General features: G+C 49.7%; 1 protein-coding gene across 1 annotated transcript; it reads right to left on the bottom strand.

Annotated features, from left to right (window-relative positions):
* Window positions 1–72: 72 nt before the first annotated feature.
* Odad4 (outer dynein arm docking complex subunit 4) lies at window positions 73–26,579 on the bottom strand. The gene is made up of 12 exons (XM_048366008.1): window positions 26,420–26,579; window positions 23,114–23,245; window positions 22,675–22,825; window positions 21,913–21,974; window positions 21,510–21,675; window positions 19,168–19,392; window positions 18,772–18,979; window positions 13,193–13,279; window positions 11,853–12,049; window positions 7,454–7,554; window positions 2,968–3,052; window positions 73–602 (listed from the first exon to the last, which is right to left on the bottom strand). The coding sequence occupies exons 1-12, from the start codon at window positions 26,531–26,533 to the stop codon at window positions 181–183; spliced, it is 1,950 nt and encodes a 649-aa protein (XP_048221965.1). The 5' UTR covers window positions 26,534–26,579; the 3' UTR covers window positions 73–180.
* Between the last annotated feature and the right edge of the window lie 1,254 nt (window positions 26,580–27,833).

Here is a 27,833-nt window from a genome sequence, read left to right as displayed (position 1 = left end):
TTGTGAACACGAGAGAAGATACAGGTGGCCCGTGGAAGCCAGTGTCCCCCTTTTTATTTTCCTATTACAAACAAATCTCAGCTTGAAAATTCAACTGAAGTCCCTCCCTCTGCCTTGATGCCCCCACCTCCGAGGCTCATGGCTGCCTAGGAAGCTGGCACTCACAGATCCTTTGGGATTTCACTCGGTATCTTCAGGGTCTCTCACTTCCCCTTTGCTTCTTGTTTTCCCTACTTTTGTCTCTCTTCTGCTATATGAAGGGCTCTTTGTTACTTCTGAATCCTTTCCAGTGACTTCTACTGCGAGGTTCTGGTCTAAATCTGAAGACCTCTTGTAGATGTCCCTGGCGTCTTTCTTGCCCATGTCCATCAGCAGGCTGTCTTCCAGTGAGGTTTCCGTGGTTTCAATGGCAACCCTTTGGGCCTTTTGGGCTTCTGCTTTCTGCAGAGCGTTCCTGCTTTCCTCATCGTCTGTCTCCTTCTCGCTCCCCAGCTGCTCTCTGGACAACTGCTTTACCAAGTCCTCCGTCTCGTCTCGTCCTTTTCTCAACTCCTTGTCCTTTGCCGTCGTTAGTGTTGGCAGATCAGCCAATGATAGGCCCTCTTCTGAAAAACAACAGAAAGATGATGGAGATCTGTCCCTCATTGGGTCCCTCGGGGAAGGACCGAGGTCACGGGTTTGGTCCCTGGGCATTGACAGTACAGCCTTCCCCGAAGGAGGGGCAGCTGCCCTGGCCTCCGGAGGCTGGGCAGCCCGGACCAGGCCGTCATCACGCAATTGCATGGTGTCCCTGGGCCAGGGGCAGTCAAGGGAGCTGAGATGATAAAAGAGAAACCACCCAATGGCCACACTGTGCAAGTGGGTAATAGCAGAGCCAGAACTTGACTCCAGGACAGCCTGACTGAAAAGCACACTCATTTCCCTATTAGAAATGGGGCGGGGGGGGGGGGGGGCTGGAGACATGGCTCAAGTGATAGAATTCTAGGAAGCCTGTGTAAGGCCCTGAGTTCAAACTCTACTGGGAAAAGGAAAGGAAAAGGTAGCAGCAGTTGCTAGGAAATGACATCAGGTTCTTTTCTTCAGCATCTTCATTCCGCCATAATCCCCTTGCCCATGGGAAACAAACATCACTCGCCAGGCGCTTTCCATTATATGCCCGTGAGCAGCTTGGGCAGCTGCTTTATGGATCACAGGGATCCTGGCTCCCCTCCTGAGTCTCACTCATTCTTTTCCTGAAGTGACTTCACGTGGTCACAAGTCACCAAGCAGAGGCTCCGCTGGGCTCACGGGCGTTGGAAGTGAAAAGGTTAAGCAATGCTGCCACCTGCTGTTCTGAGCAGGAAGCGCCAGGAGCCGCCAGCGGCTCTAGTGCCTTGCTGAGGCGCCTGGAGCACCTGGAGCTTTCCTGTGGTCTCCTCTTACATCCATCACTCCTGTGGCTTCTTTAGAGCAGCCAGGGGCTGTAGGAGCAGAGGCCAGGCCCTCGCTCTGAAGGGATCTCACTGCCATGTGGCAAGCACTGGACAACAAAGGGCTGTCAACTGGCTGCTTTGATGTCCAGGAACTTCCTGTTGCTTGAGACCAGGAAGGACTGAAGCCTTGGCACCTGGGGAGTTTGCACAAGACTCCACAGTGGCCTCTGTCCTCCTGGGCCGCATTTACTCACTGTGACATTGCAGGGGCGAGGGCCCCATGGGGGAGGCAGAGGCTATTGTAAGAAATAGTATGTGGGCTGGGAATGTGGCTTTGCGGTAGAGTGCTTGCCTAGCATGCACAAAGCCCTGGGTTCAATTCCTCAGCACCACATAAACAGAAAAGGCTGCAAGTGGTGCTGTGGCTTAAGTGGTAGAGTGCTAGCCTTGAGCAAAAGGAAGCCAGGGACAGTGCCCAGGCCCTGAGTTTAAGCCTCAGGACTGGCAAAAAAAAAAAAAAATAGAAGGAAGGAAGGAAGGAAGGAAAAAGTGTGGTGCTGTGGTAAGAGCACGAGTTCTCAAGCCAAATAGATGGTCAAGACTGGAAACCAGGCTGGGAATATGGCCTAGTGGCAAGAGAGCTTGCCTTGTATACACGAAGCCTTGGGTTCAATTCCCCAGCACCACATATATGGAAAATGGCCAGAGGTGGCACTGTGGTTCAAGTGTCAGAGTTACTGGCCTTGAGCAAAAAGAAGCCAGGGACAGTGCTCAGGCCCTGAGTCCAAGCCCAGGACTGGCAAAAACAAAACAAGATTGGAAAGCACTGTGAATGTGCGTGTGTGTGCATGCGTACGTGCATGCATGTGTGTGTGCATACTGGGCTTGAATTCAAGGCCTGGGTGCTGTCCCTTAGCTGCTTTGCTCAAGGCTGGAGCTCTACCATTTGAACCACAGCTCCATTTCTGGCTTTTCTGCTGATTAATTGGGCATAGGAGTCTCACAAACTTTCCTGCCCAGGCTGGCTTTGAATTGTGATCCTCAGGTTTCAGCCTCCCAAGAAGAAGGGATTACAGGTGTGACTCACTGGCTCCTGGCTGGGCGTCACCTTTTGGAGCCAAAGGCTGATGATTCTTTCCCCTCCAATCTTCTTCCATCACCCCAGTCCCGGTCGCTCTGCCCCCCCGCCCAGACTCATGCCCCGCTGTCCCCCACTGTTCTCCCTGCAAAGCAGAAGCCTGGTACTGATGACCACCTTTCCCCCAAGGTGTGGGCTCCTTCAGAGCAGGAGATAAAGGCATCTCCCAGATCCTGACGCCTTCCTGGTGCACAGCCAGAGCTCAGGTACTTGATGTAGACGTAACTGAGCAGGTTCCATGAGGAGCAAGGCTCCAGCCCTAAGGCGGGATGAATCTTCATCCGGGTCTGCTCCGGCTGCTGGTGGTGAGCGAATCAGAAGGCTCGGGAGGCAGTGCTCCCCTGGCCTGGAGAACTGCTGGGAAGGAGGGCAGAGGGGGTGGCGGGAGCTGCTCTCACCGGGGCTCCTGGGACTCACCTTTCTCCGTCCGTTGCTTGAGCATGTCCCTGTAGTTAGTTTTCTTCAGCTCTTCGATGATGCCCTTGTTGGCGTCATCCAAGGCCTGTGGAGGACAGGGGAGCCGGCCATCGCGCAGCCCCATCCCCCACCCAAGCCTCAGGCCTTAGCGTTTGCACTCAAGGTGGTTCCTGCCGTTTCTGAAGGCTCCTGACCCCCGCCCCCCCGCCAGAGACCCCATTCTCACCCACACTAGAGAGGGGCGAGGCACACCACTGCGGGAAGGTAGCACGACAGTCCTCTTGGGCTTACGTATAGACAGTTGAGACGGATTTCTACCTTTTCACCCCTGGCCACTCTATGCTCCTATTTATCCAGGCAGCAAAGTCAAGGAAAGGCCAGACAGGCAAGGGACTGCCCTGCCTCCAGAGGGGGCCTCCAATTCAATCCTCCAGAGCTCTGTGTGCTTTGGTTTGGTTTTGAGACAGTCTCCCGATGTGGTCTAATTGGCCTCAAACTTTTGGGCTCACGTGATCATCTTGTTCCAGCTTCCCTAGTAGCTGGGACTACAGGTGTGTGCACCACTGTGTCAGGCAGATTCTGCCTTCTTCCCCACATGGGTCCTAGAAGCCGGCACTGGCAGAACCCCAATGGTGCCCAGGAGCCTGCCCAGCGCCTGTAGCTGCCCCGGGGCTCCAGGTTCCGTCCCCAGAAGGCTTTCTGCCTGGACATGCCAATCCAGGAGGGGGAGGGGGGCCGTGAGGAGTCAGCCATTCACGAGGAGTCACGAGGGCAGCAGGCACCTTCACTCTGCCTCCCTTCAAACTGCTGCACAACCTTCAAGGTGACCTCAAGTCCAGCTGCGGGGCCAGCCTCCAGCCCTGCACTCCAAGTTCGCCTAATCCCTCACGGCTGCTGAGAAGCCAGGGCTGGGCCAGAGCCAGGCACCTGTGGGCCCTGTGACCCAGGCCTGGCTCGTGCATAAGAAACAGCTGCCAGCCATTGTATTCATAAACTCATCTGTTGAGTGGTAGCTCCTTTGTACAACTACTTAAAAGATAATAAAACTGGGGCTAGGAATATGGCCTAGTGGCAAGAGCACTTGCCTCATATACATGAGGCCCTGGGTTCGATCCCCCAGCACCACATATACAGAAAATGGCCAGAGGTGGCGCTGTGGCTCAAGTGGCAGAGTGCTAGCCTTGAGCAAAAAGAAGCCAGGGACAGTGCTCAGGCCCTGAGTTCAAGGCTGACATAAAAAGAAAAAGATAATGAAACTATACTTTATTGTATATTATTAAAATTGTAATGTATCGATATTAATTATACATAATGTATAATGACATATATATTACAATATATTTTATGTAATTAAAAATAATTCTAAAACAAGAAACCCACACCTGCTGTCAGTGGCTCACACCTGTAATCCTAACTACTCAAGAGGCTGAGATCTGAGGATCACAGTTTGAAGCCAGCCCAAGGCAGAAAAATCTGAGACTCTTATCTCCAATCCACCACCCAACAGCCAGAAGTAAAGGTACGGCTTAAGTGGTAGAGTGCTACCTTTGAGGGGAAAAGCTAAGGGATGGGGCCCAGGCCCTGAGTTCAAGCCCCAGGACTGACACTAAGACAAAATCTGCCACACTGAACTGTCCAACTTTCAGTCTTCAGGGTAGTCAGGTGGAGAGGATCGTGGAGAGACCACACGTATGAATGGGGGAGGCGCACTGAGGGGGGGCCTGGAGAGCCCATGCTTTTCCCTCCTCCCCCCTAGTCCATCGGGGGTAGGGCGGACATGATGGGAGGAGGGCAGGCTTCAGCTGAGCTGGGAGGTGTGGCAGCCAGGGGCTTCTGGGAGCAAGATGGGGGATGGCACGTGGGTGCCTCACACTGGCCACGCCACAGTGGGATGGGTGGCTTCTCTGGCATCCCCAGGCAGGTTAGGGAACCCCCTCCAGGTCTGCAGTCTCCACTGGGGTGACCTAGCAGGCCACCTGTGCTCGTCCGTCAGAGCCTGCCTCCACTGGTCATATTCTCTCCAGGTCACAGCTCAGGACCACGGAGCCCTGTCCCAAGGCCCTGCCGCCTCTCCCTTCTGGTCCCTGAGGCTGGGCCTGTGTGTTGAGAAGAGTCTCTCCTGGCTTGGAGAGTTGGCTTGGAAGCCAAGAGTCTCTCCTGGCTTCTCTCCTGCTTCGGAGGACAGGGACCCCTTTACATTCATTCTAGCACAGAAAGGCTTACTGGGGTCCAGCCCAGGAAGGTGTGTCTTGAGAGTTTCAAATACGGCACAGGGCTGGCCATTCCTGTGGGGTTAGCAGCTGACTTGCCGGAGGCTCTGCAGCTGGCTCTAGAAGCAGAGGCCAAAGCAGCCTAGATTCACCTCTGTTCTCTGCTTTCTGATACAATCTAGGCAGCACTGCCCAAGAGAAAATGTCAATGACAAGGGGACTATTCTAGAACCGGGCAATGCAGTACCCATAGATCACCCACGGTGGCCATTGAAAGTACTATTGCCAGAGTGACCAAGAAGCTGAATTGTACGTTGTATTTACTTTCCGTCAACTTTAACCTAAATGACTGATGAGGCTGGCAGCTGCCTTGTGAGCTTTGTTTGTTTATTTTGGAGGCACTAGGGTTTAAATTCAGATTCTCACACTTGGTGGGCTGGTGCTCTACCACTTGAGCCACACCTCCAGTCTGACATTTTAGCTGATTAATTAGAAATGGACTCTTACGGACTTTTTTGCTGGGGCTGGCTTCAAACCTTAATCCTGCAGGTCTCAAGCTAGGATTACAGGCATGAGCCACAGGGCACTCCGCCTCATGAGGTTCGGGCAATTTCAACAGAGTAGTGTGGGTTTTCATGGGTTTTGATGGGGGCTTCGCACACTCGGGCAAGGTGTCACCTCCCCTTGAAGGGTCTGTGAAGGTATCCCAAAAGAGGGCCTAGGTAAGCCGGGTGCTGGTGGCTCATGCTTATAATCCTAGCTACTCAGGAGGCTGAGATATGAGGATAGCGGTTCAAAGCCAACCAGTGTAGGAAAGTCCGACTCTTATCTCCAATAAACTACTCAGGAAAGGCCGGAAGTGGCGCCGTGGCTCAAGTAGTAGAGAGCCTTGAGTCTGAGGGACACTGCCCAGACCCTGAATTCAAACCCCAGGACTGGCAAGGAAAAAAAAAGAGGGACCTAGCTAAGTGAAGCCTAGAGGTTGGCTAGGAGTTAGTCAGGTGAAGGAGGTGGGAGGGAGGACTTAGAACATTCCAGGCACATGCTAAGAGGCACAAGAAAGCCTGCTGAGGAAAAGACGGGAAGCCAGCTCTGGCTAGAACGGGAATGCAAGGGGTGGGGGCGAGGGGAGGCTGGGGAAGCCCACGGGGGGGGGAGGGGGAGAAGTTAGCAAAGCCCCGCGGGGAAAAGCCAGGAACCCTCTCCCACAGCGAGGATGTTACAACAGGTCCTGAGAGACTGCCATTGCTGGAGAGCACTGGGACCTACACCGGAGGAGAAGCTCGGCGTGCCTGCCTTCCTTTCCCATCTGTCGCCTCTGTTCCACGCCACCAGCCCCTCCTCCTGCGGCCTCCTCCCGTGCCACATACAACAGGACTGGTCACTACATAGCTTCGGGATGAGGAACAGAAGCTACCCCCAAGCAACAGCCATAAATTTGTCAGAACACTCTTCAAAACCAGAAGTGAGATCACGATGGATGAGAGCAGAGCCCTGACCAAGACGACCTGCTCTGCTACCCCTGCTCTGTCTCCCTTTCTACACGCGGCCACACCAGGGCCAGGCTCTACCTTGTCTCTACTTCTCTCTGGCCGGCATATTGGGACCGGAAGCTAAGCCTTAGACTCTCGGCACTTCTGGAACAAGGGCTTTTGCCCTAAAAGTCCAGTAACAAAATCATACTATGTCTTGTCTCCTGGACAAGAATAAGCTTCCAAACTCCAAGTCTCTGTGTGTATGTGTGTGTGTGTGTGTGTGTGTGCGCGCGCTCTACCACTTGAGCCACAACTCTACCTCTGGCATTTTGGTGGTGAATTGAGGATCACAGTCTCCAGCTACCCAAGAGGCTGAAGTGGGAGGATTACTTGAATTCAGGAGGCCCAAGCCCAGCCTGGGCCGCACAGCCACGACCCCATCTCAAAAAAAGAAGGGCGGTGGTGGTGGTAGGAGAAATGGTACTGTGGCTCAAGTGGTAAAGCACTCGCCTTGAGCAAAAGGAGCTTGGGGATAGCACCCAGGCAGAGTTCAAGCCCAGCAAAAACGAAAATAAATAAATAAAAAAATAATGAGCCTCCTAAAAGAAAAAGGTGTGTGTGTGTGTGTGTGTGTGTGTGTGTGTGTGTGTGTGTGTGTGTAACTGGTTGTTTACTACTGGTGGCAGTAGTCAACACATCAAGGCCCATGCCCTGCATGGCGTGTGCCCGCATCTGTGGAACCGCTAGCTTGACCACCGACCGCACCCTCCACCCCAAGACCCACTGATGACAAAGGCTCACGCTGATGATGGCCTGCTGCGCCTCGTTGTTGTGGACCAGCTTCGCTCTCTCCAGGGCTTTCTCAAAGTTGTTCACGGCTGACTCGAAGTCTCGGAGCTTCACTGGAGAGCAAGGGGAGAGGGCACAGCAGGTGTGAGGCGCCGAGTGTCCTCGGTGGGGCCCTGGCCTCACAACCACTCCCAGGACCCACGGGAAGTATGTGCAAGGGGGTGGCAGCCCGGCCCTTGGCAGCTCCACCGGGCTGCTCACGCCATTGCTGGTGCGTGTCTGTCTCCACTGAGGGCTGGAACCCAGGGCTGGAGCCTCAGATCCCAGGCTTCCCCAAGGGATGCGTGGGGGGAGCCATACGGGGGGGGGGGTCACTGGACACAATCAGGTACCTCCAGCATAGGCAATACCACCCCATCTGGTCCAATCTGGAGACTGTTCCAAAGAAATGGATCCTTTTATTTACTTTTGGTTGGTCATAGGATTTGAACTCAGGTCCTGGGCACTGTCTCTGAGCTCCTTTTGCTCAAAGCTAGTGCGCTATCACTTTGAGCCACAGCTCCACCTCTAGTTTTTAGGTGGTTAATTGGAGAGAAGAGTTAGATTTTCCTGCCTGGGCTGGCTTTGAACCACAATCCTCAGATGTCAACCTCCTGAGTAGCTATGATTATAGCTACGAGCCACCAGTGCCCAGAAAATTGACTTTTTTTTTTTTTGGCATGTGGGTACCAGGACTTGAACTCAAAGCCTTGTGCCCTTACTTGGCTTTTTTTTTTTTTGCTCAAGGATTATGCTTTACCACTTGAAACACAGCCCCACTGTGGGCTTTTTTTGTGTTTAATTGGATATGACTCTCTTAGATTTGTCTGACAACCCTGGCTTTGAGTAGCTAAATTACAAGTATCAGCTGAAATAGATACTTTTTAAATAGTCATTCAATTTTTTTCAAAAACACTACACAGCCAGGAACCAGTGGTGCACACTGGTAATCCTAGCTACGCAAGAGGCTATCTGATGGTCTTCGTTCAAATTTAGCCTAGTAAGAAAGTCTGTGAAACTTTGATCTCCAAGTAACCACCAAAAAGCCAAAAGTAGATCTGTGTCTCCAGTAGCAGAGTACAAGCCTTGAGTGAAAACGCTAACTTAAGGGCTAGCACTCAGGCCCCAAGGTCAAACCCCAGAACAGGCACTACATACCAAAAAAGTTACAGAAGCTATTGTTTTTTTCCAGTCCTGGGGCTTGGACTCAGGGCCTGAGCACTGTCCCTGGCTTCCTTTTAGCTCAAGGCTAGCACTCTGCCACTTGAGCCACAGCGCCACTTCTGGCCATTTTCTGTGTATGTGGTGCTGAGGAATCAAACCCAGGGCCTAATGTATACGAGGCAGGCACTCTTGCCACTAGGCCATATCCCCAGCCCCTGAAGAAGCTATTGTTTTTGATTAAGCAATTCCTAACCAGGATTAAGAACAATAAATTCCAAGTTCTAAGCTGAAACTAAGCGCTTATCATCCCTCAGGAGAAATCAGGATTAAAGAGATAACAAAGTTTCTCAAATGAGCCACTTTCAAAGCGTGAAGTTCCTCTGCCTTAATCATTACAACAAAAGGCATCCAGTTGCTTTCTGTTGTTCTATATCCCTGTTCCTACCTTCTAAGAAATTCGTTTTGATGTCCATTTACTTCTTTAAAAATCTCAATGTATTTACTAAGACATGGGGTCTTGCTATGTTGCCCAGGCTAATCTTGAAGTCCTGGGCTCAAGCAATCCTCCCACCTAAGACTCCCGAGCTGGGACTAAATGAGTGTGTCACCTTGCCTAGCAGGGTTTTTGTTGTTGTTTTCTGGTTCTTGTTTCTGCTTTCATGGCCTTTTTAAAATTTTTTTTATCTTGAGAACTAACCTGCTCTGGAAGGCTTATCTACCCTTCTCACCCTACAGCTACTATTCCAAGCCGTGTGGGAGGCTGACTTGGGCAGGCTGAGGATTCAGGCCAGCCTGGGCGGGGAAGCCAGAGAGACTCCCTCTGTGTGGAGGAAGCCAGGTGCCATGGCCACACCTGTGACCTCTCCAAGCACAGGAAGCCAGGAGTAGGCAGATCACAGTCCAGGCTCGTACTTGGGCTGGAAGGGAGACTATCCTAAAAGTAACCAGTGGGAAGGAGGGCTGGAGTACAGTGGCTCAGTGCTAGAGCACCAGCCTACCAAGTGTGCAGCCTTGAGTTTAAATCCCAGAAAAACACACACACACACATACACACACACACGCGCGCACACACACACACACACACACACACACACACACCCTTGCTGTTAGTCTTGTTTCATCTATTCATCTCTAGTTATATCTCCCATTGTGGGTTTTTTTTAACTTTTATAATTTGCAACTTTTAGAGTTCACCATGCTGTACACCAACAGTATAGTATGATAATTTTCAATAACTGTATAGAACTGTTCAATGGTCACTACAATCTAGTTTGGGAACATTTCCGTCACTCAGAAAGGTTCTCTTGAAAGCCAGGCACCGGTGGCTCACGCCTGTAGTCCTAGCTACTGAGGAGGCTGAGATCTGAGGATCGCAGTTCCAAACCAGCCCAGGCAAGAAAGGCTCTTATCTCCACTTCATCACAGAAAAAGCCAGAAGAGGCACTGTGGCTCAAGTGGTAAAGCGCTATAGCCATGAGCAAAAGCAGCTTAGGGACAGCCCCAAGCCCTGACTTCAAGTCCCAGGACTGCGTAAAATAAAATGACAATAAATACCTGTATCATAATAATTCAAACAAGAATGACTGTGTAAAAATTACATAGGCAGCCAGGCTCCAGTGGCTCACACCTGTAATCCTAGCTCCTCAAGAGGCTGAGATAGGAGGATCTCAGTTCGAAAGGCACCCAGATAGACAAATCCCAGAGACTTATTTCCAAATAAACCAGCAAGGTGCCAAAAGTGGAAGTGTGGCTTAAGAGGTAGAGCACCAGATATGAGTGAAAAAGCCAAGCAAGAGTGCAAGGCTTAGAGTTCTAGTCCTAGTATCAACACACACACACACACACACACACACACACACACACACACACACACACACTGGACTGGACTGGACCTAGGTAATGAGCTAGGGTATGGTAGTCACTTGCCCAGCAAGGCCTGGAGTTCTAGCCCTAGCACACATACACACACTGGATCTAGGCATTTGCCCAGCAAGCCAGAAACCCCATGCAAAGAGGAAGTGTCTTAACACGTAGGATCTGTTACTATGCACAGGTTAAGTGTCTTTCACGAAAGATTTAAGTGCTAGGAGCTTGGACCTCAGGGTGGTGACACAGAGCCATCAGGTGACAGCTTGCCAGTTGCCTCACCTTCAGCAGGAATTAGGGGAGTTCTCATGCAGTTCCTTGGTAACCTTCAAGAAAAGGTTGCTATGGGTCTGGGAATACGGCCTAGTGGTAGAGTGCTTGCCTTGTATACATGAAGCCCTAGGATTGATTCCTTAGCACCACATATACAGAAAAAGCCAGAAGTGGCGCTGTGGCTCAAGTGGCAGAGTGCTAGCCTTGAGCAAAAAGAAGCCAGGGACAGTGCTCAGGCCCTGAGTTCAAGTGCCAGGACTGGCCAGAAAAATAAGAAAAGGTTGTTATAAAAGCTTGGGCTGGGCTGCACCCAGCTCTCTGGCTTCCTGTTTGGCCATAGGATTGCTTGTTCTTGTAGGCCCTCTTACCATTGCGATACACCATCTGTAGTGAAGCCAACAAAAGAAGCCCTCCCAGAGCTGGGCACTGGTGGCTCACATCTGTAATCTCAGCTACTCAGAAGGCTGAGATCTGAGGATCATGGTTCAAAGCCAGTCTGGGCAGGAAAGCCCCAAGTTCAAGCCCTACAGCCAACAACAACAACAAAAGAAGCCCCAGTGCCATGTCCCTAAACCTTCTAAACTGCAAGGCAAACAAACTTCTCTTCTTGTTTTTGTTTTGTTTGTTTGCCAGTAGTGGGGCTTGAACTCAGGGCCTGAGCACTGTCCCTGAGCTACTCTTTGCTCAAGGCTAGCACCCTACCACTTGAGCCACAGCACCACTTCTGGCTTTTTCTGTGTATGTGGTGCTGAGGAATGGAACCCAGGGCTTCATGCATGCTAGGCAAGCACCCTGCTACTAAGCCACATTCCCAGCCCCCAAACTTCTCTTCTTTACAGAGTACTCTGCCTTGTGGATTCTGCAAAATGGACTTAATACTTTGAGGATGACACGCTGCTATGTTGGTCTGTAGCTGGGCTCCTTGGTGGCAGGCACAGTTCTTGGAGGGGTTGTCCCCTGCCCTTGATTGTGATTTTCTTATCGTAGGCACTTAGAGGGTGCTGGTCAAAATGGCATGACATGGGTCTGAAGACTGAGAAATGTCATGTGGGCCTCTGGACGGTTGTACCTTGTGCCTGTGCCACCAGAACGCTGGCATTCAGCTGCCACTCGATGTCCCCTTCTTCCTCCGCATACTGCTGAGACTTCTCACCGTAATTCTGGGCCTGCCAGGCCTGATCAAGCTCTAAGTAACAGCGGCCAATCTCATGAAACAGCCAGGTCTTTTCCAGGGTGGTTTTGGCCAGAGGAATCTTCTCTTCCCACCTGGGGAGAAGAACCTGGGGTCAGCTTCCCCTTACACTTGGCACATGGCCAAAGAAACCAAGGCTTCCTGCTGGGTGGCAGAAAAGAAGTTCCTCTCTCTAGCTGAAGTCCAGGATGGATTTAATAATTATTAACCTAGTTCAATACTCCCAAAGGTATTTTAGTAACAGCTATGGGATCAAATTTGTCAATTCCCAAATATTATTCGGGAATAATATTTAGAAACAACATATGAGGGCGCTCTCCTGTCCAGTAGGAACTCTGCTTATCTTTTTCTTAAAAAAAAATAAATTGGGGGCATGTATTGGTGGCTCAGGCCCGTAATCCTAGCTACTCAGGAAGCTGAGATCTGAGGATCAGGGTTCAGACCTAGCCTAGGCAGAAAAGTCTCCATGAGACTCTTATCTCCAATTAACCATTCAAAAATGGGAAGTGGCGCTGTGGATCAAGTGGGAGAGCACTAGCTTGGAGCACAAAGAGGCTCGGGGAGAGCGCCTAGGCCCTGGATTCAAGTGCTACAGATAACAGCAACAATAATAAAGCTGTTTGTACGTGTGTGTGTGTGTGTGTGTGTGTGTGTGTGTGTGTGTACACTACTCCTGGGGCTTGAACTCAGGGCCTGGAAACTGTCCATTAGCATTTTTGCTAAAGGTTAGCTCTCTACCACTTGAGTCACAGCTCTACTTCTGGCATTTTGGTGGCAACAACAACAAACAATGTGATCTGGGTAGGTACCAGTGCATTTCTACCCAGAGGTTGAGGTCTGAGGATCATTGTTTGAAAAGTCGGCCTGGACAGGAAAGCCTGTGAGACTCTCAACTCCAATTAACTACCAAAAAAAAAAGCTGCGAGTTGAGCTGTGGTTCAAATGGTAGAGTGCTAGCCTTGAGCCAAAAAAAGTTCTCAAGGATAATTCATAGGCCCTGAGTTCAAGCCCCGGGACCAGCACACAGAAAAACGAACAACAAAAGCCAAACCATGCTTTACCAATGGTCACAGAGCAGAACCAAGAACCAAACCCAAGTCTTCTGATAACTCTTTTCCTGGCATTCCAGAACAGAATCCTAGAGTGATATTGGTGGTGGGGGGGCGGTGGAGAGTCCCGGCCCCAGGGTGGGTAAGGGCAGGTCCTAGGGTGCTCACGTGTCGATGGCTTGCTGGAATTTCCCAACTCTGGCAAAAACCCTGCCGATGTTGTCAAGGGCTCTTGATTTTGCATCAGGAAGGTCACTGTGGGGAAGAAACAAAATGAACCATTTGCCCAGAAACTGGCTTTTGGGAACACTGTGAAACTGGAAAGAATACAGGCCTTGGGGGATTCCGGGTGTAAGGGCTGACCTGAAAACTGGAGTAACTAAATATAAGTTTTAGTGTTAAAATTATAACAGCTTCTAAACCCTGGTGATGACTCCAAGATAGAGGGCTGCACCCCCACCCGTGAGACTAGTTTCTTATAGTTTGACATTTAAAAATGTAGGGAGCACTTGTTCCCCTCTATACCTGGGTAGCAACCATGGTAACGGACAGTAAAAAATGATCATAGTCATAGACTATAGAAATAACCATAATAGTAGTAGAAATGCCATGGTAACTGTTGGGTTGGTTTACTTATGATTGAGTACTGGATTGTTTTAGCCCGCTCAAGCTTGCTTAGTGGTAATGGGGAAACATGGTCGCAATTGTTAAAATAAAGTTGGTACTAGGTCAGCCTGACTGCAATATTCTGCTTCTGTAAACGGCTTGCTTAACCCATTTGTGACTTGCTTTACCCCCTGCATTAACCCCCTGCATCATTGCTACGTGACCACCTGTTGTCAATTCCTGATATCGAGGCCAGTTCCCGATATCAAAGCCAAAATAGGTAACTGAAAGGGTAGATGGCCAATAGAAATAGGACGAGACTTGCTTGCTAGATGCCATCCAATCAAGTATCTGCCAAGTTGGAAATACCCTGCCCCTGTTGTCATCACAATAAAAACCCTGCCTATCTGAGGGTTGGGGCTCTCAATCCAGGTCTGCTGTGTCAGTGATGGTTGGGAGTCCAGGTTCCAGCCTGCAATAAAGACGTGCGCTTACATCAGTATCAGCTCCTTGGTGGTCTTTGGGGACCGGAAATCTGGCATAACACGGGTTCCAGCTGAGGGGGCTAGGGACAAGGCCGTGCATGGTACATGATTCCTTTTGTGCCCTGGGCCATGACAGCCATTGTGGGGGCTTTTCTGGAGGACTAGAGATGGATAACCTGTAAAGATGTCCCTTTGTGCATATCCATGTTTGGAATTGATGAATTGATGTCAATAAGACAATGGAATAAAGAGGGACGTTACTGCTGGGTTGAAGGGCTCACACCTGTGATGCCAGCTACTGAGGAGGCAGAGATGGGAGGAGCTCAGTCGTAGGCCAGCAAGGGCAAAAAGTGGAACATCCTATCTCAAAAATTTCTAAAGCAAAAAGGCATACATACATACATACAGAGAGAGAGAGAGAGAGAGAGTTCAAATTTAACCATATAATTAAAAATTGTTTTTGTAGGACTCGTTACAGTGGCCACCTGTTTTCATTTTGTCCTTTGCCTGCCCCTTCCTTTGTCTAACATCCTAAATGCTAAAGAAAGTCCCTGACTAAACAATGGAGACATTATCTGCAAAACAGTCTGTACAGATGTACAAAACCTGGATCACATGGCAACTCAAATAAACTCAGACTGGGGAATGCCCTCTCCTTATTCTAGTTCTGTGTACCAACGGACATGAAGCATATAAATCATGTGAAGTTTAACTTGCAGAAAAGCAATGTTTGTCTTAAAAAATTGTAGGAACTAGCCCAGGGAGGGTCAGGACTCATTATGGCAGGAGGGGAGATGACTGCATCTAGCATGCCTTCTAAGGGGTGGGGGAAGGGCAGTAGATCTTTCTATCTTCTCAGGGTGCTGCACCTTCAATAAACCTGATTTCCTTCCCACCACCAATTCCATCTCCCAAGGATTAGCTAGCCTTCCTTCCTTCCTTCTTCTTTTTTTTTTTTTTTTTTTTTTTTGGCCTGGGGCTTCAACTCAGGGCCTGAGCACTGTCCCTGAGCTTTTTTTGCTCAAGGCTAGTGCTCTACCACTTGAGCCACAGTGCCACTTCAGGCTTCTTCGGTGTATGTGGTACTGAGGAATCAAACCCAGGGCTTCATGTATGCTAGGCAAGCACTCTATGACTAGGCCACATTCCTAGCCCCTTTCTTTCTTTCTTTCTTTCTTTCTTTCTTTCTTTCTTTCTTTCTTTCTTTCTTTCTTTCTTTCTTTCTTTCATTCTTTCCTTTGTTCATTTGTTTATTACTTTCTTCCTTCCTTCTTTCCTCCCTCCCTCCTTCCCTCCCTCCCTTTCTCCTCTCCCTTCCTTCCTGTCTTTCTGAGTTACTGCACCACCCCAAGTATTGGCTTTTAAGTGGAAAGTAGATGGACTGTGAGCAATCATAAGCTACTATCAAAAAGTTAAGTTACTATCAGCTTCTCCCAGTCCCCCTCCCCCCTGGTACTAGGGAATCAAACCAGGGCCTCACACAAGCTAAGAAATAGACTTATCACCACCAGTGACAGAATGATTCAAAGATCCCTAGCATTTAAAATACTAATAATAAATAATACCCCAGAAGCAATGGGAAAGAGCACAATCAAGTCTTTAAGTACTTAAGAAATAAATAGAGGGCTGGGGTCCTGAAGAAGCCACTTGGACAAATATAGGGCTGGAGTATAGGGAGAGGGGGCATGCAGAGTTCACACGTCTAACTAGACTCTGGCGGTGGAGCTGGCTTGTGGGCACGAAATAGGAAGGAGCATTGTGAAGGAACAGCTCTATTTAGTCACTTGGCACTTACTTATTATGTGCCATTTACATGCCAGGTGCTGGCACAAGAACCCTTTCCACAGTCCAAAGTCTAAGAGAGCAGATAGGAAGCCTGCAGAGAGGAGCACTGGGGTGAGAGCTCTCCATCCTCCCCGCTCCCCCCCCCCCCGCCCCCGAAACCCTGTGCTCTGGGGGAGACTTGGTTAAATGGTGAAGGAAGAGTGGGAGGTAGCTTGATTGACAAGTGCAGGTGAAAGGGACCTGCAGGAGGACACAATGCCAGTGACCCTGTGAGGAGCCGAAGGCCTGCAGGTGCACAGGATACCTGGGAAGCCTGGTCAAGTGCAGGCAAAGTCAAGACAAGAAGCGTAGCCTGACCAGGCACCAGCGGCTCACTCCTGTAATCCCAGCTACTGAGGAAGCTGAGATCTGAGGATTATAATTTGAAGCCATGTCTAACATAAATCCCCAGCCCCTGCCCGTGGGCATTCTTATGCCTTCCCTGGTGGTGATGAAATGGAGGTGAGGAGCAACGATCAAGTAATAGTTCAAAGCGACAGAGCCAGGAATCAAAGACCCATCTGTCTTCAACCCTGGGTTTTTGTTTTGTTTTTCTCTGTCTCCTACTTCGGGAACGGTCAGTACACGATTATTCTCCTGATGGGCACTGTGGAGACACCAAGTGGAAGCCAATGGCATCTGGGGTGTGGCTACGTGAAGAGGAAAGGGTTGAAGGCAGGCGTGGTCCGGGAAGTCTGAGCAATGGTGGGGTGCTGGAGGCTGGCAGTGCCGGGGGCAGGAGTGGAGAAGGCTTTCCGGGCCAACTGGAGGCAAAGAACAAAGGCCCGTTTGGCAGCCGGAGAGGAGAGTTGATAGATGAAGTACAGTGTATCTCTGGATATGTGTGAGAACAGCCAGACAGAGACAGTGAGAGGGGAGAGAGTAGCAGCTGTGGTGAAGGGTGCTGAGTGAAAAAAAGGGGGTGTTGTGGTTGGTATATAAAGTCCCCTTACAAGGATCTTGAAAGCTTAACCTCCCGCAACTGATAGCGCTATTGAGAAGTGACTGGATCATGAGGGTGCTACATCACCACTGGGTTAATCCACCGATAAGCAAGCTAGTAGGAGGTAGCCTGGTTGGAGAGAGTATGTTGTTGTTAGGCTAGGGGTTAGGCTAGTTGTCTAGGGGTGGGGGGGTGAAGGGAGTGCATTGAGTCCCCAGTTTCTTTCTCTCTCTCTCTGCTTCCTGGCTGCCATGAAGTGAGCAGTTTTTCCACCATGTCCTTCTGCTCGACTTTTCTGCCTTGCTTCAGTGCTAAGAGCACTGGAGCCGGCCCACAACGAACTGAAACTCCTAAGACTTATGTAAGGCAAAATTTATCTGTCCTGCTCTGGGTTGCTTATCTTGTGACAGCAATGAAAAAACTAACACATGGCACCATGGGAGAATAGGGAGGTGGCTAGAAGTGTGGGGTGCATAGAAGCTGAGCTCAAATTGGCCCTCAAAGGTTAGAACCAGTATTCCCAGAAAGTCTTGGCTCCTTCTCAAGAAACCCTCAAGGCACTCTCTCTCTCTCTCTCTCTCTCTCTCTCTCTCTCTCTCTCTCTCTCTCTCCTTTCCAGTGCTGGGGATTGAACTCTGGGTCTTATATATGCCAGGCAAGTGCTCTAACACTGCCCTATGGTCTCAAGCTCTTGACACGTGTTCCATCTTTCTGTCCATCCTAGGGTAAGAACTATTGAGGGAAGAAACACTGAAGTGACTTCCCCCAGGTCCCACAGTGGGGTGGTGCAAGTTCCAAAACCCAGGTCTGCTTGACTCCAGAACTCATGCTCTGGGTCAGCAACCGAGGTTTTTCAGAGCTGCTTGACCCCACCCCACCTACTTTCTCCTGCCTCCTCTTGGTCCCACGGTACTTGCTCAGGGCTCTCTCCAGACTTAAGCTTCCTCCTGCCTCAGGCCTTCCCCACAGATCATATGCTCCCCAGGCCGAGCAACTCCTCCTGGAAGACGTTTCTCACAGCAGTAGATCCTGTGCTTTTGCTTCTTGTACTTACCATAATTGCAATTAAGAACTGGTGTGGCTGTCTGCCTGATATCTACAGGGAAATGACCCCATGTCTGGTCACTGTTGTGTCCCAGTACCTAGTAGTATTATCTAGCAGGTCTAGGTCTTGTTGCATGCTTGTTAAGATGATACAAGAATAAAAATATCCCTATGATCCAGACCACTAAGAGATTTTTGGAATTTTGAGCCATGATGCTCCTTTTTGTAGCCATAAAACAAAACAAAACAAAAAGCCAGGCAACGGTGGCTCTACACCTATAATCCTAGCTACTCAGGAGGCTGAGGTCTAAGGATCTTGATTCAAAGCCAGCCTAGGCAGGAAAGTCTGAGAGACTTATTTCCAATTAACCAACACACACACACACACACACACACACACACACACACACACAGAAGTAGAGCTGTGGCTCAAGTGATAGAGCACCAGCCTTGAGTGGAAAGAGCTAAGTGAGATCATCCAGGCCCTGAGTTCAAACCCTAGTACACACACACACACACACACACACAGAAGTAGAGCTGTGGCTCAAGTGATAGAGCACCAGCCTTGAGTGGAAAGAGCTAAGTGAGAGCATCCAGGCCCTGAGTTCAAACCCTAGTACACACGCGCGCGCGCACACACACACACACACACACACACACACACACACACACACACACACACCCCAGTCTGAGTTTGTCCTCTACCCTTTGTCCTGGGCAGGTGAACATGACCTAGGGCATATGGGGCAGATTATAGGAGCTAAGTCACCAGCATCCCTAACAAAGCCCAGGCAAGAGCCCCACGTCCCACTTCCTGTGGGCCCTGGCCACCCTGAGGCACTCACTTTTCCTTGGCGATCTCCAGGTCCTTTCTGTGGCTCTGCAGGGCTGCTACCATCTGCCCCAGCTCAATCTGGGCATTCCCTATGCAGCTGTACAGGTTCCCAACCAGCTCTTCCTTGTTGGGCACCTCTTCTTTGTTCCATTCCAGTACCTTCTTCAGCACTTTCTCTGCCTTCTGGAGACTCCCTTCGGCACTGCCGCTGGTCAGCACTGGGCAGAGAAGGTGGTGATGTGATGTGGGGTGAGTGTGCTTATAGTTGATGGGCTGCTTCCCTCCCCCCTTCCCTCCCCCCCAGTAGCCTCCCCTCACAGGTGAGAAGAGGCTGGGGCTCAGCCTCCTCCACTGATTCCTCCCCACCTGGCAAGGACCACCCTGTCCCTCTGAGCACACTACCCACACATGTCGATGTCCTCCAGGCTCTTGAGGATGTAGCGGGCTGTCTCCGAGGGACGGCGTTTACGGTCCCGCAGCCATTTCTCTTGCATCAGCTTCCGGTCTCGCTGCCTGGCATAGATGGGCTTTTGCTGCCTCCAGAAGTTGCAGCGGGTGTCCAGGTAGTTGATGCCCGTCATGATGAGGTCCTCCACGGTCAGGCCACTCTTGATGGTCCCTTTGGTGAGTTCTGTGAGGAAGGGGTGTGAGAAGACACCAGTGACAACAGGTATGTAAGAGAGGTGTCCCCTCTCTAGGCTTGGGGGGTGGGGAGGGGAGGAGTGTCTGCTGTGGGGCCTCCTGGGAAGAACTTTGGCTAGATTTGTGGGTACAGTGAGGACTTGTCTGGGAAGGATCGGTAGAGCCAGGCTAGGGTGAGGGCAGAAGACCCCTTTCAGGTACTCCCTTAGTACAGGACCTTTGTGGCAAGATGACAAGGAGCTAGTAGAGGAGTGACCGGAAGACAACTCCGAGCAGTCCCAATTCCTCAGGGATTCCCCTCTGGAGCTGTGGTCTCAGAACAGAATGAGTCAAAACCCATGACCTAGTCCAGGTTGCCAGTGCCCAGAGATGGCCCAGGTGCCAAGTATGCTGGTGCATGCTGGGAGCTAGAGGGGTGTGCCCAAGTCCTGTCCACAGCCTGGCCAGAGGTTAAAGCTGGTGGCCATGCTGCAAGGCCACTTGGGGGTATTGCTCAGTCCCCTCCTGCCCTTCACAGCAGGTCCTCTGGAGAGCAGGAAGCTTTTGGGTGTGTTACCAAGGAGATGTGGCAGCAGTGAACAGTCTGTGTGTCACAAGCCTACAGGGAACCCTGAGGATGACCTTGAGATACCAGTTCTAGAGTGGAGGCATTTGCTTCCGGGGGAACCCCGCTCAGGCTTATCAGCAATACTCCATCCCCAAGTTTATGTGAAACAGCCATTTCGAGGCTTTTTCCTGTGTCCTGTCATTGGCAGCAGAGTGTGGTGGAAAGAGAGTTCAATGGGGTTCTGCTGTCACTAACTTGCTTGTCACTGAGGATACAGTAATTTTTTTTTTTCTGTTGGTCATGGGCCTTGAACTTAGGGGCTGGACATTGTCCCTGAGCTCTTTTTGCTCAAGGTTAGTGCTTTACCACTTTGAGCCACAGCACCACTTCCGGTTTTCTGGTGATTAATCGGAGGTAAGAGTCTCACAGGAACTTTTCAGCCAAGCTGGCTTTGAACTGTGATCCCTCAATCTCAGCCTCCTGAATAGGTAGGATCATAGATGTGAGCCACCAGAGCCTGGCAAATTCTATTTCCTTAGCTATGAAATAAGGGGTTGGATCAGATGATGTTTTTCAGTATTATAGTACTGAAGGTACTGAAATTCTGGAACCTGTCACCAGGTTTCCTTTGTTCATTGTACAGATTGAAGTCTCAAGGGATGGCCCTCCAGGGATGATGGAGGTGAGTGTCACTGGATCTAAAATACACCCTAGGGGATGGGGAATATGTCCTACTAGTAAAGTGCTTGCCTCATATACATGAAGCCCTGGGTTCGATTCCTCAGCACCACATATATAGAAAAAGCCAGAAGTGGCGCTGTGGCTCAAGTGGCAGAGTTCTAGCCTTGAGCAAAAAGAAGCCAGGGACAGTGCTCAGGCCCTGAGTTCAAGCCCCAGGACTGGCAAAAAATAAAAAATAAAAAATAAAATACACCCTAAGGCTTGCATGTTAACACCTGATTCCCAGCGGATTGCGCTACTGAGAGGTGGTGAAACCTTCAGTTGATGAGACCTAATGGGAGGATGTTAGGTAATTGGGGGTGCATCTAGGAAGAGGATGTTGAGATCCCTGTCCCTTCTCTCTCTGCTTTCTGGGTACTATGGGGTGGGCAGTTTCCTTCAGAGCTCCACATGCTTCCCACTGTGAAGTTCTCTTTTACCACAGGTCCCAAAACAAAGAAGCCACCTGACCATGAAGGGACTGAGGCCTTTGGAACCATAAGCCAAAATAAAGCCTTTTTTTTTTTTCTAAGTTGATTACTTCAGGTATTTTTGTCACCATGACAGAAGACTGACAACATGGGTTCTTTCCCACGGTACTATTGTGCTTAAGAGCACTGGCTTCTGGGATTCGACTAGGTACTATGTCCTTGCCTAGCTCAGTGTGAGCTCCACTCCCTTATCTGTGAGTTAGGAATGCTAGCAACACCTGTGCCCAGATACACCTTGGTGGACATTACATGGCAGGGTCTGCCTCTCGTTCCTGCACTGGGCATCCACCCCAAATTTCCTCTGCCACCTGTGTGCTTAGCCCCTGTTGCCCACACAGCATCTGAAACCTTCATCCAACAGGAGCTTCTCCAAATACTCCTTGTCCACGTAGAGCTCTCCCAGCAGCTGGCGGACAGTCTTTTCACTCTTGAGTGAACCCTTCCGCTTGGTCTCTATCTTGGGGCTGTATAAGGGCTGCTTCATAGGCTGAGGTTTCTGCTGAGCTTTCATATTCTGGGAAAATGGAGAAACACCCAACAGAGCCTCAACAAGGAGCACAGAAGAACCAGCCTGGCCCCAGAGTTAGTGACTCCACATTCCTCCTCCAGGACCTGCGGGCTGAGAACTCTGGAGTGTGGCAGGCCACAGCTGGGCTGCCTGTGATGGGCAGGACCTAAGTGTTCCCAAACAAGAGGGCCACCAGGACTTGTGCTGTATAGGCACACACGGCCTCAGAACCAGGAACCTTACCTCTGCCTGTTTGCTTAAGAAAGAGAGGTCCCCTTTGTTCTCCAGCTTTATTGAAGAAGGACCTGTGAAGGCAGAAGCTGGAGTTCAGTTTAGCCAAGCCTCTGAGGCATGACCTATGACATTATTTGTATGTGGAAATGGCTGTTCTTGGCAGGCTGATTGGTGGAGGTTGTGGCAAAGCTGGCCTTGAGCCAGCCTAAAACATAAATGACATTTGGTATAATAGTCTCCTCACAGTTGGACAACTCCCACTAGCTCAAGGCCATGGCTGCTAGATTTGCAAATAAAAGAAGGCCTGGTACCCAGGGGAAAGTCTGTCCCATGTCTTTTCCACACTCTGCTGCCCACAGGAGCAAGCTTTTACTCGCCTTTCTCCTCCCCCTGCCATCAAGGTGATGGGTAAAACCAGCCCTTGGGAGAAACCTGCCTATGAGGAAAAAGAAGCCAGGGCCTAAGCTGGACTAGGCCAGGACCGCTTTTCTATTCTATGACTCCAGGCTAAAGAGAGGCTGACTGCAGAGTCACCCTTTCAGTGTGGCTTCAAGAAAAACTAGACACTCTAGTACTGAGTTTTCACACTCTGGGCTGGTCACTCAGTGGACAGATTTCAAACCTTGACAACATCCACCTCAGCCAGATACACGTCTGAGACTGCCTTGACAGCCTGGCGGTGCTCACTCACGCTCTGCACCTCAGGCTTCTCCCCAAACCGAAGCATCCCAAGAACCTTGCTAGGTAAGAGCTTAGCCCAGGGTCACTTACTTCCCACGGAGTTGTTGATGGCTTCTTGGGCCTTCTGAATCCCCACTTTGAATTCCCGATCAGGCCTCAGCTTGTAGCCTCGATGATAGAAAACCAAGGCGAACTCAAAGTCGCCCATGGTGTACAGTGTCTCAGCCTTTTGTAAAATCCCCTGGAATGAAAGCAAGTCAAGTCCAGGTGGACAGACAAGGCCTTATAGGACTCGGGAGGTAAGGTAGAACATAATGGGCATGAAATAGGAATAGAAATAGAATAGGAATAAGAATAGACATAGAATTTGGAGGCAAAGGACAAGGCCAGTGACCTGTGACCTGGGAAGAGAACAGGGCATCAAACACCAGGCAGTCTAGCTGGTTCTTCAACTACTGGCAACCAGAGCTTGCTGTGGGTAATGGCCAGTGTTGAAAGCCAGACTAAGTCCTCCTACCCCAGCAGTCACCTTGCAGAAAGTTGGATCAGTCTTCAGTGAAGCTTCAGCATCCTTTAAGGACTTCTCCAACTCTCCCATCTTCAGGTAGCACTTTGAGCGGGCAACCAGGCAGTTCTTGTCTCCATCCTGCAGGTGAAGAGCCTGAGAAAGAAAACACTTAGGTTGGCAGATGCTGGGAAGAGTAAGGTAGCAGCCAGCTCAACCGAAAGGGGCAACCCAAACCTTTTGCAGAGTTTCAAGGGGACCCATTAGGTCCATAAAGGGGCCTCTGCTCTCATCAGACTCAAAGCATCCTGATGGTTGCACAGTCAACTTGACTAGGCAAAGGGTGGCTTGCCTCATTTATTTATTTAGTTACTTACTTATTTCCTTTTTTGGCCCATGGTTAATCTTCAACCATGATTCTTCTACCTCTCCCTCCTGCTCAGCTAGAATTACAGGTGTGCACTACCACATCTAACTGTACGTGGCATATCCTGAAAAAAGTTAAGTCACAGATAGGGGGGAAGCCTGTGGCTGAGATGTATACATAGGCCACTGACTTTCTGCCAATTTCTGCAAAATCCCTCGTCTATTCGAGAGATGTTTTGTGCACATCAACCCCAAACTTGATGTATCAATGTAACACTTTCAAAATAAATTTCAAAGGCCAAGGCAAACAAAATTGATTTTAGAACAATCTTTTTTTTTTCATTACTAAGGATTAAACTCAGGGCTCCACCAGACCTCCAAGCCTAGCCCAAGTCTGGGCTCTGTTATACTCCTCTCTTCTCCCCTCTGATCTCTCCCCCTCCCCTACTCTCCCTTCCCTCCCCTCTCCTCTCTTTTCCTCCAATTCTCAGTGCTGGGGTTTGTTGTCCAGGTTGGACTCCTATTCTCAATCTTCCTCCTCCACCTTCTGAGTAGCAGGGATTATATATCCCATTGAGCCTGGTTTAAACCTGTGTGTGTGTGTGTGTGTGTGTGTGTGTGTGTGTGTGTGTGTACATGCATGCCAGTACCAGGGCTTGAACTCCAGACCTCAAGCACTTGTTCAACTTTCATGTTCATAGCTAGTAGTTTACCACTTGATCCATGTATAGTTTAGCATTCTTCTGGTTACTTGGAGATAAAGTCTCACAGACCTTTCTGACTGAGCTGGTTTTGAGCCTCCACATCTCTAGGATTAGAGTAGCTAGGATTACAGGCGTAACACACAGGTTCCGAGCTAAGCCTTCATTTTCAATATAGTTCATCAATTATTGATGGGCACTGGTGGCTCATAACTGTAATCCTAACTACTCAGGAAGTGGATATCTAAGGATTTCGGTTTGAAGTTGGGCAGGAAAGTCTGTGAGACTATCTACAATAAACTCTAAGAAAAAGCCAGAAATGGCACTGTGGTTCAAATAGTAGAGTGCTAGCTTTGAGCACAGAGAGGCTCAGGGACAGCACCCAGACCAAGTTCAAGCCCCAGGATTGGCCAGAAAAAAAGAATTACTACCATTCCTGAGATTAAAATGAAAATGACAGGAAAACTGAAACTCTGATTTGGGCCTTAAACTGAAGGTAGCCCTTCCTTTGCTCCCTTATCTTCTTCTGATTGAGATCATTACAGTAGTTTGCCATGCCATCCTTCCTGAGGTAGCAGACTATAATATCTGTCCTTAAGACTTTCCTAATTTCTAAGAAGAGGAAGTAGTTACTGTCTTTCCTGGAATGAGACCAGTTCTCTTATGGAGCTGCTATCCTTTGGGGCAATCTTTTCTTTCTGCGTGGGCTTCTTCAGGGTGAGACTTGATTCAGTGTGAGAATGAATGGGGGTAGGGATCTCTAACTCAATTGTTCCCCCATCTGGTTATCATTTCTGTTTTAGGATGTGACTATTGAATGAAAGGGGACAAAAGACTTTGGGGAGCAACTGAGAAGCTTGTCTTTCATGGAAGTCTTGCAATTAGTTAGAAGGTGATCCTAATACTCCATTTGGAGTAAGAAGTGGGTCTCAGACTTGGGATGTGGTACAGAGTTTGCCTAGCCTGTGTGAGACCCGAATGGATCTGATTCCCAACCCTACAGGAAGGCAAACAACTACGCCTTTTGCAGCAAAAGAAATCGTTACATGAATGTTTTACAGTTTCCTTGTGCCAATGTACATATGTACATTGAGGTGGGTGGCACCTCAGTCCTGGGATCTGAGAGCCTGGCTCAGAGGATTCTTCCTCTATAATCTGCTACTTTAGTGACCTTGGGCATTTTGCTCAACTTCTCTATCAGTTTCTTTGTTTATAAAATAGAGTACTAATGCTACCTCCTTCACAGGCCTGTTCTGTACTTAATGCTACGTGTCTGGTATCTTAAAACAGCACCTGATGCTCTTTGAGGGCACTGTGCAATTTGTGTTATGGTACCTACAACAGCTGGCTGCTGGCGGCTCAAGCTTGTAATTCTAGCTACCGATTCAGGAGGCTGGGATCAAAGGATCTCAGTTTGAAGTCAACCCAAGGAAAGTCTGGGAGACTTTTATCTCCACTTCATGAGCAAGAGGTGGTAAATAGAAGTGTGGCTCAAGTAGTAGAGGCCAGCTTTGAGCAAAAAAGCCAAGTAAGAGAGCAAACCCGAGTTCAAGCCTCAGTACCATGTCACACACCCACACATACAAAAGGTTACTACAATATTACTGACCACCCCATTTCTATAAGCAACCTCATTACTAGATAGACTTCACTGCTTCTTCATGAAGCCTCCCAGGAAATCTCCAGCCCATGGATGAGCAATTGATTTTGCTCTGTGAAAGGTCAGCTAAGGGCTGGGGGTATGGCTCAAGTGGTAGACAGCTGCTGACCTAACAGGTGTGAGGCCCTGGGTTCTGATCCCCAATACAACCAACCAACCAAAACAAACAAACAACAACAAGGAAAAAAAAAACCACAGAGTGAAAGGTCACTATTTATTGCAGAGAATAGAGAAGGCAATTGGAGTTGGCAGAAGATGACCAAACACAGGGCATACCATCCTGCGTTGAGTCAAACAGGAAGCAGTGCATAGGAGGCCTGAAAGTTCTTCAGGCTCACCAGGACCTCGGCATTACCGGGAACTGAGTATGGTGATGGAGCCAGGTGCGGTGGTGTATGCCTGTAATCCCAGCACTGGGGATGCTGGGGCAGAAAGATCAGGAATCCCAGGCTAGCCTAGGATGGGGGTAGAATGGAAGAGACATGTACAAAGAGTGCGAAAGGAAAGGAAAAGAGAGGGAGGGAGGAAAGAGAGAGGAAGGAAAGGGCAGGAGGAAGGGAGGGAGTGAGAGGTGGTAGGTTCAGAGCCTGATTCACCACTCACGTTGCTGAAGCTCTGGGCGGCTTTAGAGAACTCCCCGCACAGGTAGAGCCGCTCGCCCTCCGCCATGTAGGAGGGAAAAGTGCTTCGAAAGACCTCAACTTCGGGCTCCGACATGGTGATGGAGTTTAGAGGCGCTGAGGCTGAGCAATAGAGGAAGGGAAGCTACAGCAGAAACCTTGTTTTGTGGAAGCCCTGGTCTCTTAGCAACCGGGAGACGCAGACTGACTTCCGGTCCTGCCCCCAGGTGGGCGTGGTCAGGTTCCCGGGTCACACCCCGCCGTGTGCGCATGCGTCTTGGCCGTCTGCCGCGCACTGGGACTGAGAGCCCGGACGGAGCACGTGGCCGGCGGCTGCCGCGCAGCTCGTGCTCTCGGGAGCGGTGGTCAGCGCTGGTGCACGCCCTGCCGGTCCTCCCCCTGTGGGAGCCGCCGTGTGGAAAGCTTGCCGCCCGAGGCAGGCGAGGAAACAAAGAGGAGTTGGAGGCAAAATTCCAAGTAGGGGTAGGGCATGCATGCTGGGACTTGGGAGTCAAGATCCTTTTGTTGTCCTCTCTCTGGTCACTGCTTAACTGCGTGATCCTGAGAGAAATGCACAAGGGTTCCAAGCCATAGTCCACCTGCCAAGTGGTCTTGAAAATACTAGAACGCCGGCGATGTCAAGCGGTGCGGGATCCAGTTAAACACACTTACTGAGCACGTACATTAAAAGAGCAGCCCTTGAGGAAGCTGTGTGCTGGCGGGCATCCTTCCCTAACCACTCAGGTAAGATCCACAGGTGATCATCGCCCTTGAGGGAAGGAGGAGTTAGTCAGAAAATGTTACCTCCTACAAAAAAAGATTCTTAGATACAGAGCTTTTTTAAATTTTATTTTAACTTTAGTAATTAAAGCCAATAATATAATTTATATAGAAATAATATAATTTATATAGAAAATAATATAATTTATATAGAAAGGCAAAGGACCTTAAACTTGCCAAAACAAGTCTGAAAAAGAACTTACACTGAGATTTCAGGCCTTTTTGTTTGCTTGTGGAGGATCATACTATGTAACCCAGGCTAGCCCAGATTCAAAATATAGCCCAGAGTAGCCTCAAACTCATGATTCTTTTGCCTTAGCCTAAATGCTGGGATTACAGATATGCTCCACTACACCCCAGCACAGGTGTACAGCCCCAGCACAGGTGTACAGCACAGGACTTTATTTGTCCATCTGCCTGTCTGTTTAGTGGTAGGCATCTCATATGTGCCCTAGACTGTCCACAAGCTCCTAGGCTAAGCAATCCAGTCTTACACTCCTGAGACCCTAGGATTACAGATGTGTGTGACCAGGCCCAAATCAAGACTTATTTTATAGCTATAGTAATGGTTTTCTTTTTTTTTTTTGGCCAGTCCTGGGCCTTAGACTCAGGGCCTG

The sequence above is a fragment of the Perognathus longimembris genome, chromosome 17 (genome assembly GCF_023159225.1).
Source record: "Perognathus longimembris pacificus isolate PPM17 chromosome 17, ASM2315922v1, whole genome shotgun sequence".
In the NCBI taxonomy this organism is placed as follows: Eukaryota; Metazoa; Chordata; class Mammalia; order Rodentia; family Heteromyidae; genus Perognathus; species Perognathus longimembris.
This window is presented reverse-complemented; position numbering and strand designations above follow the sequence as displayed.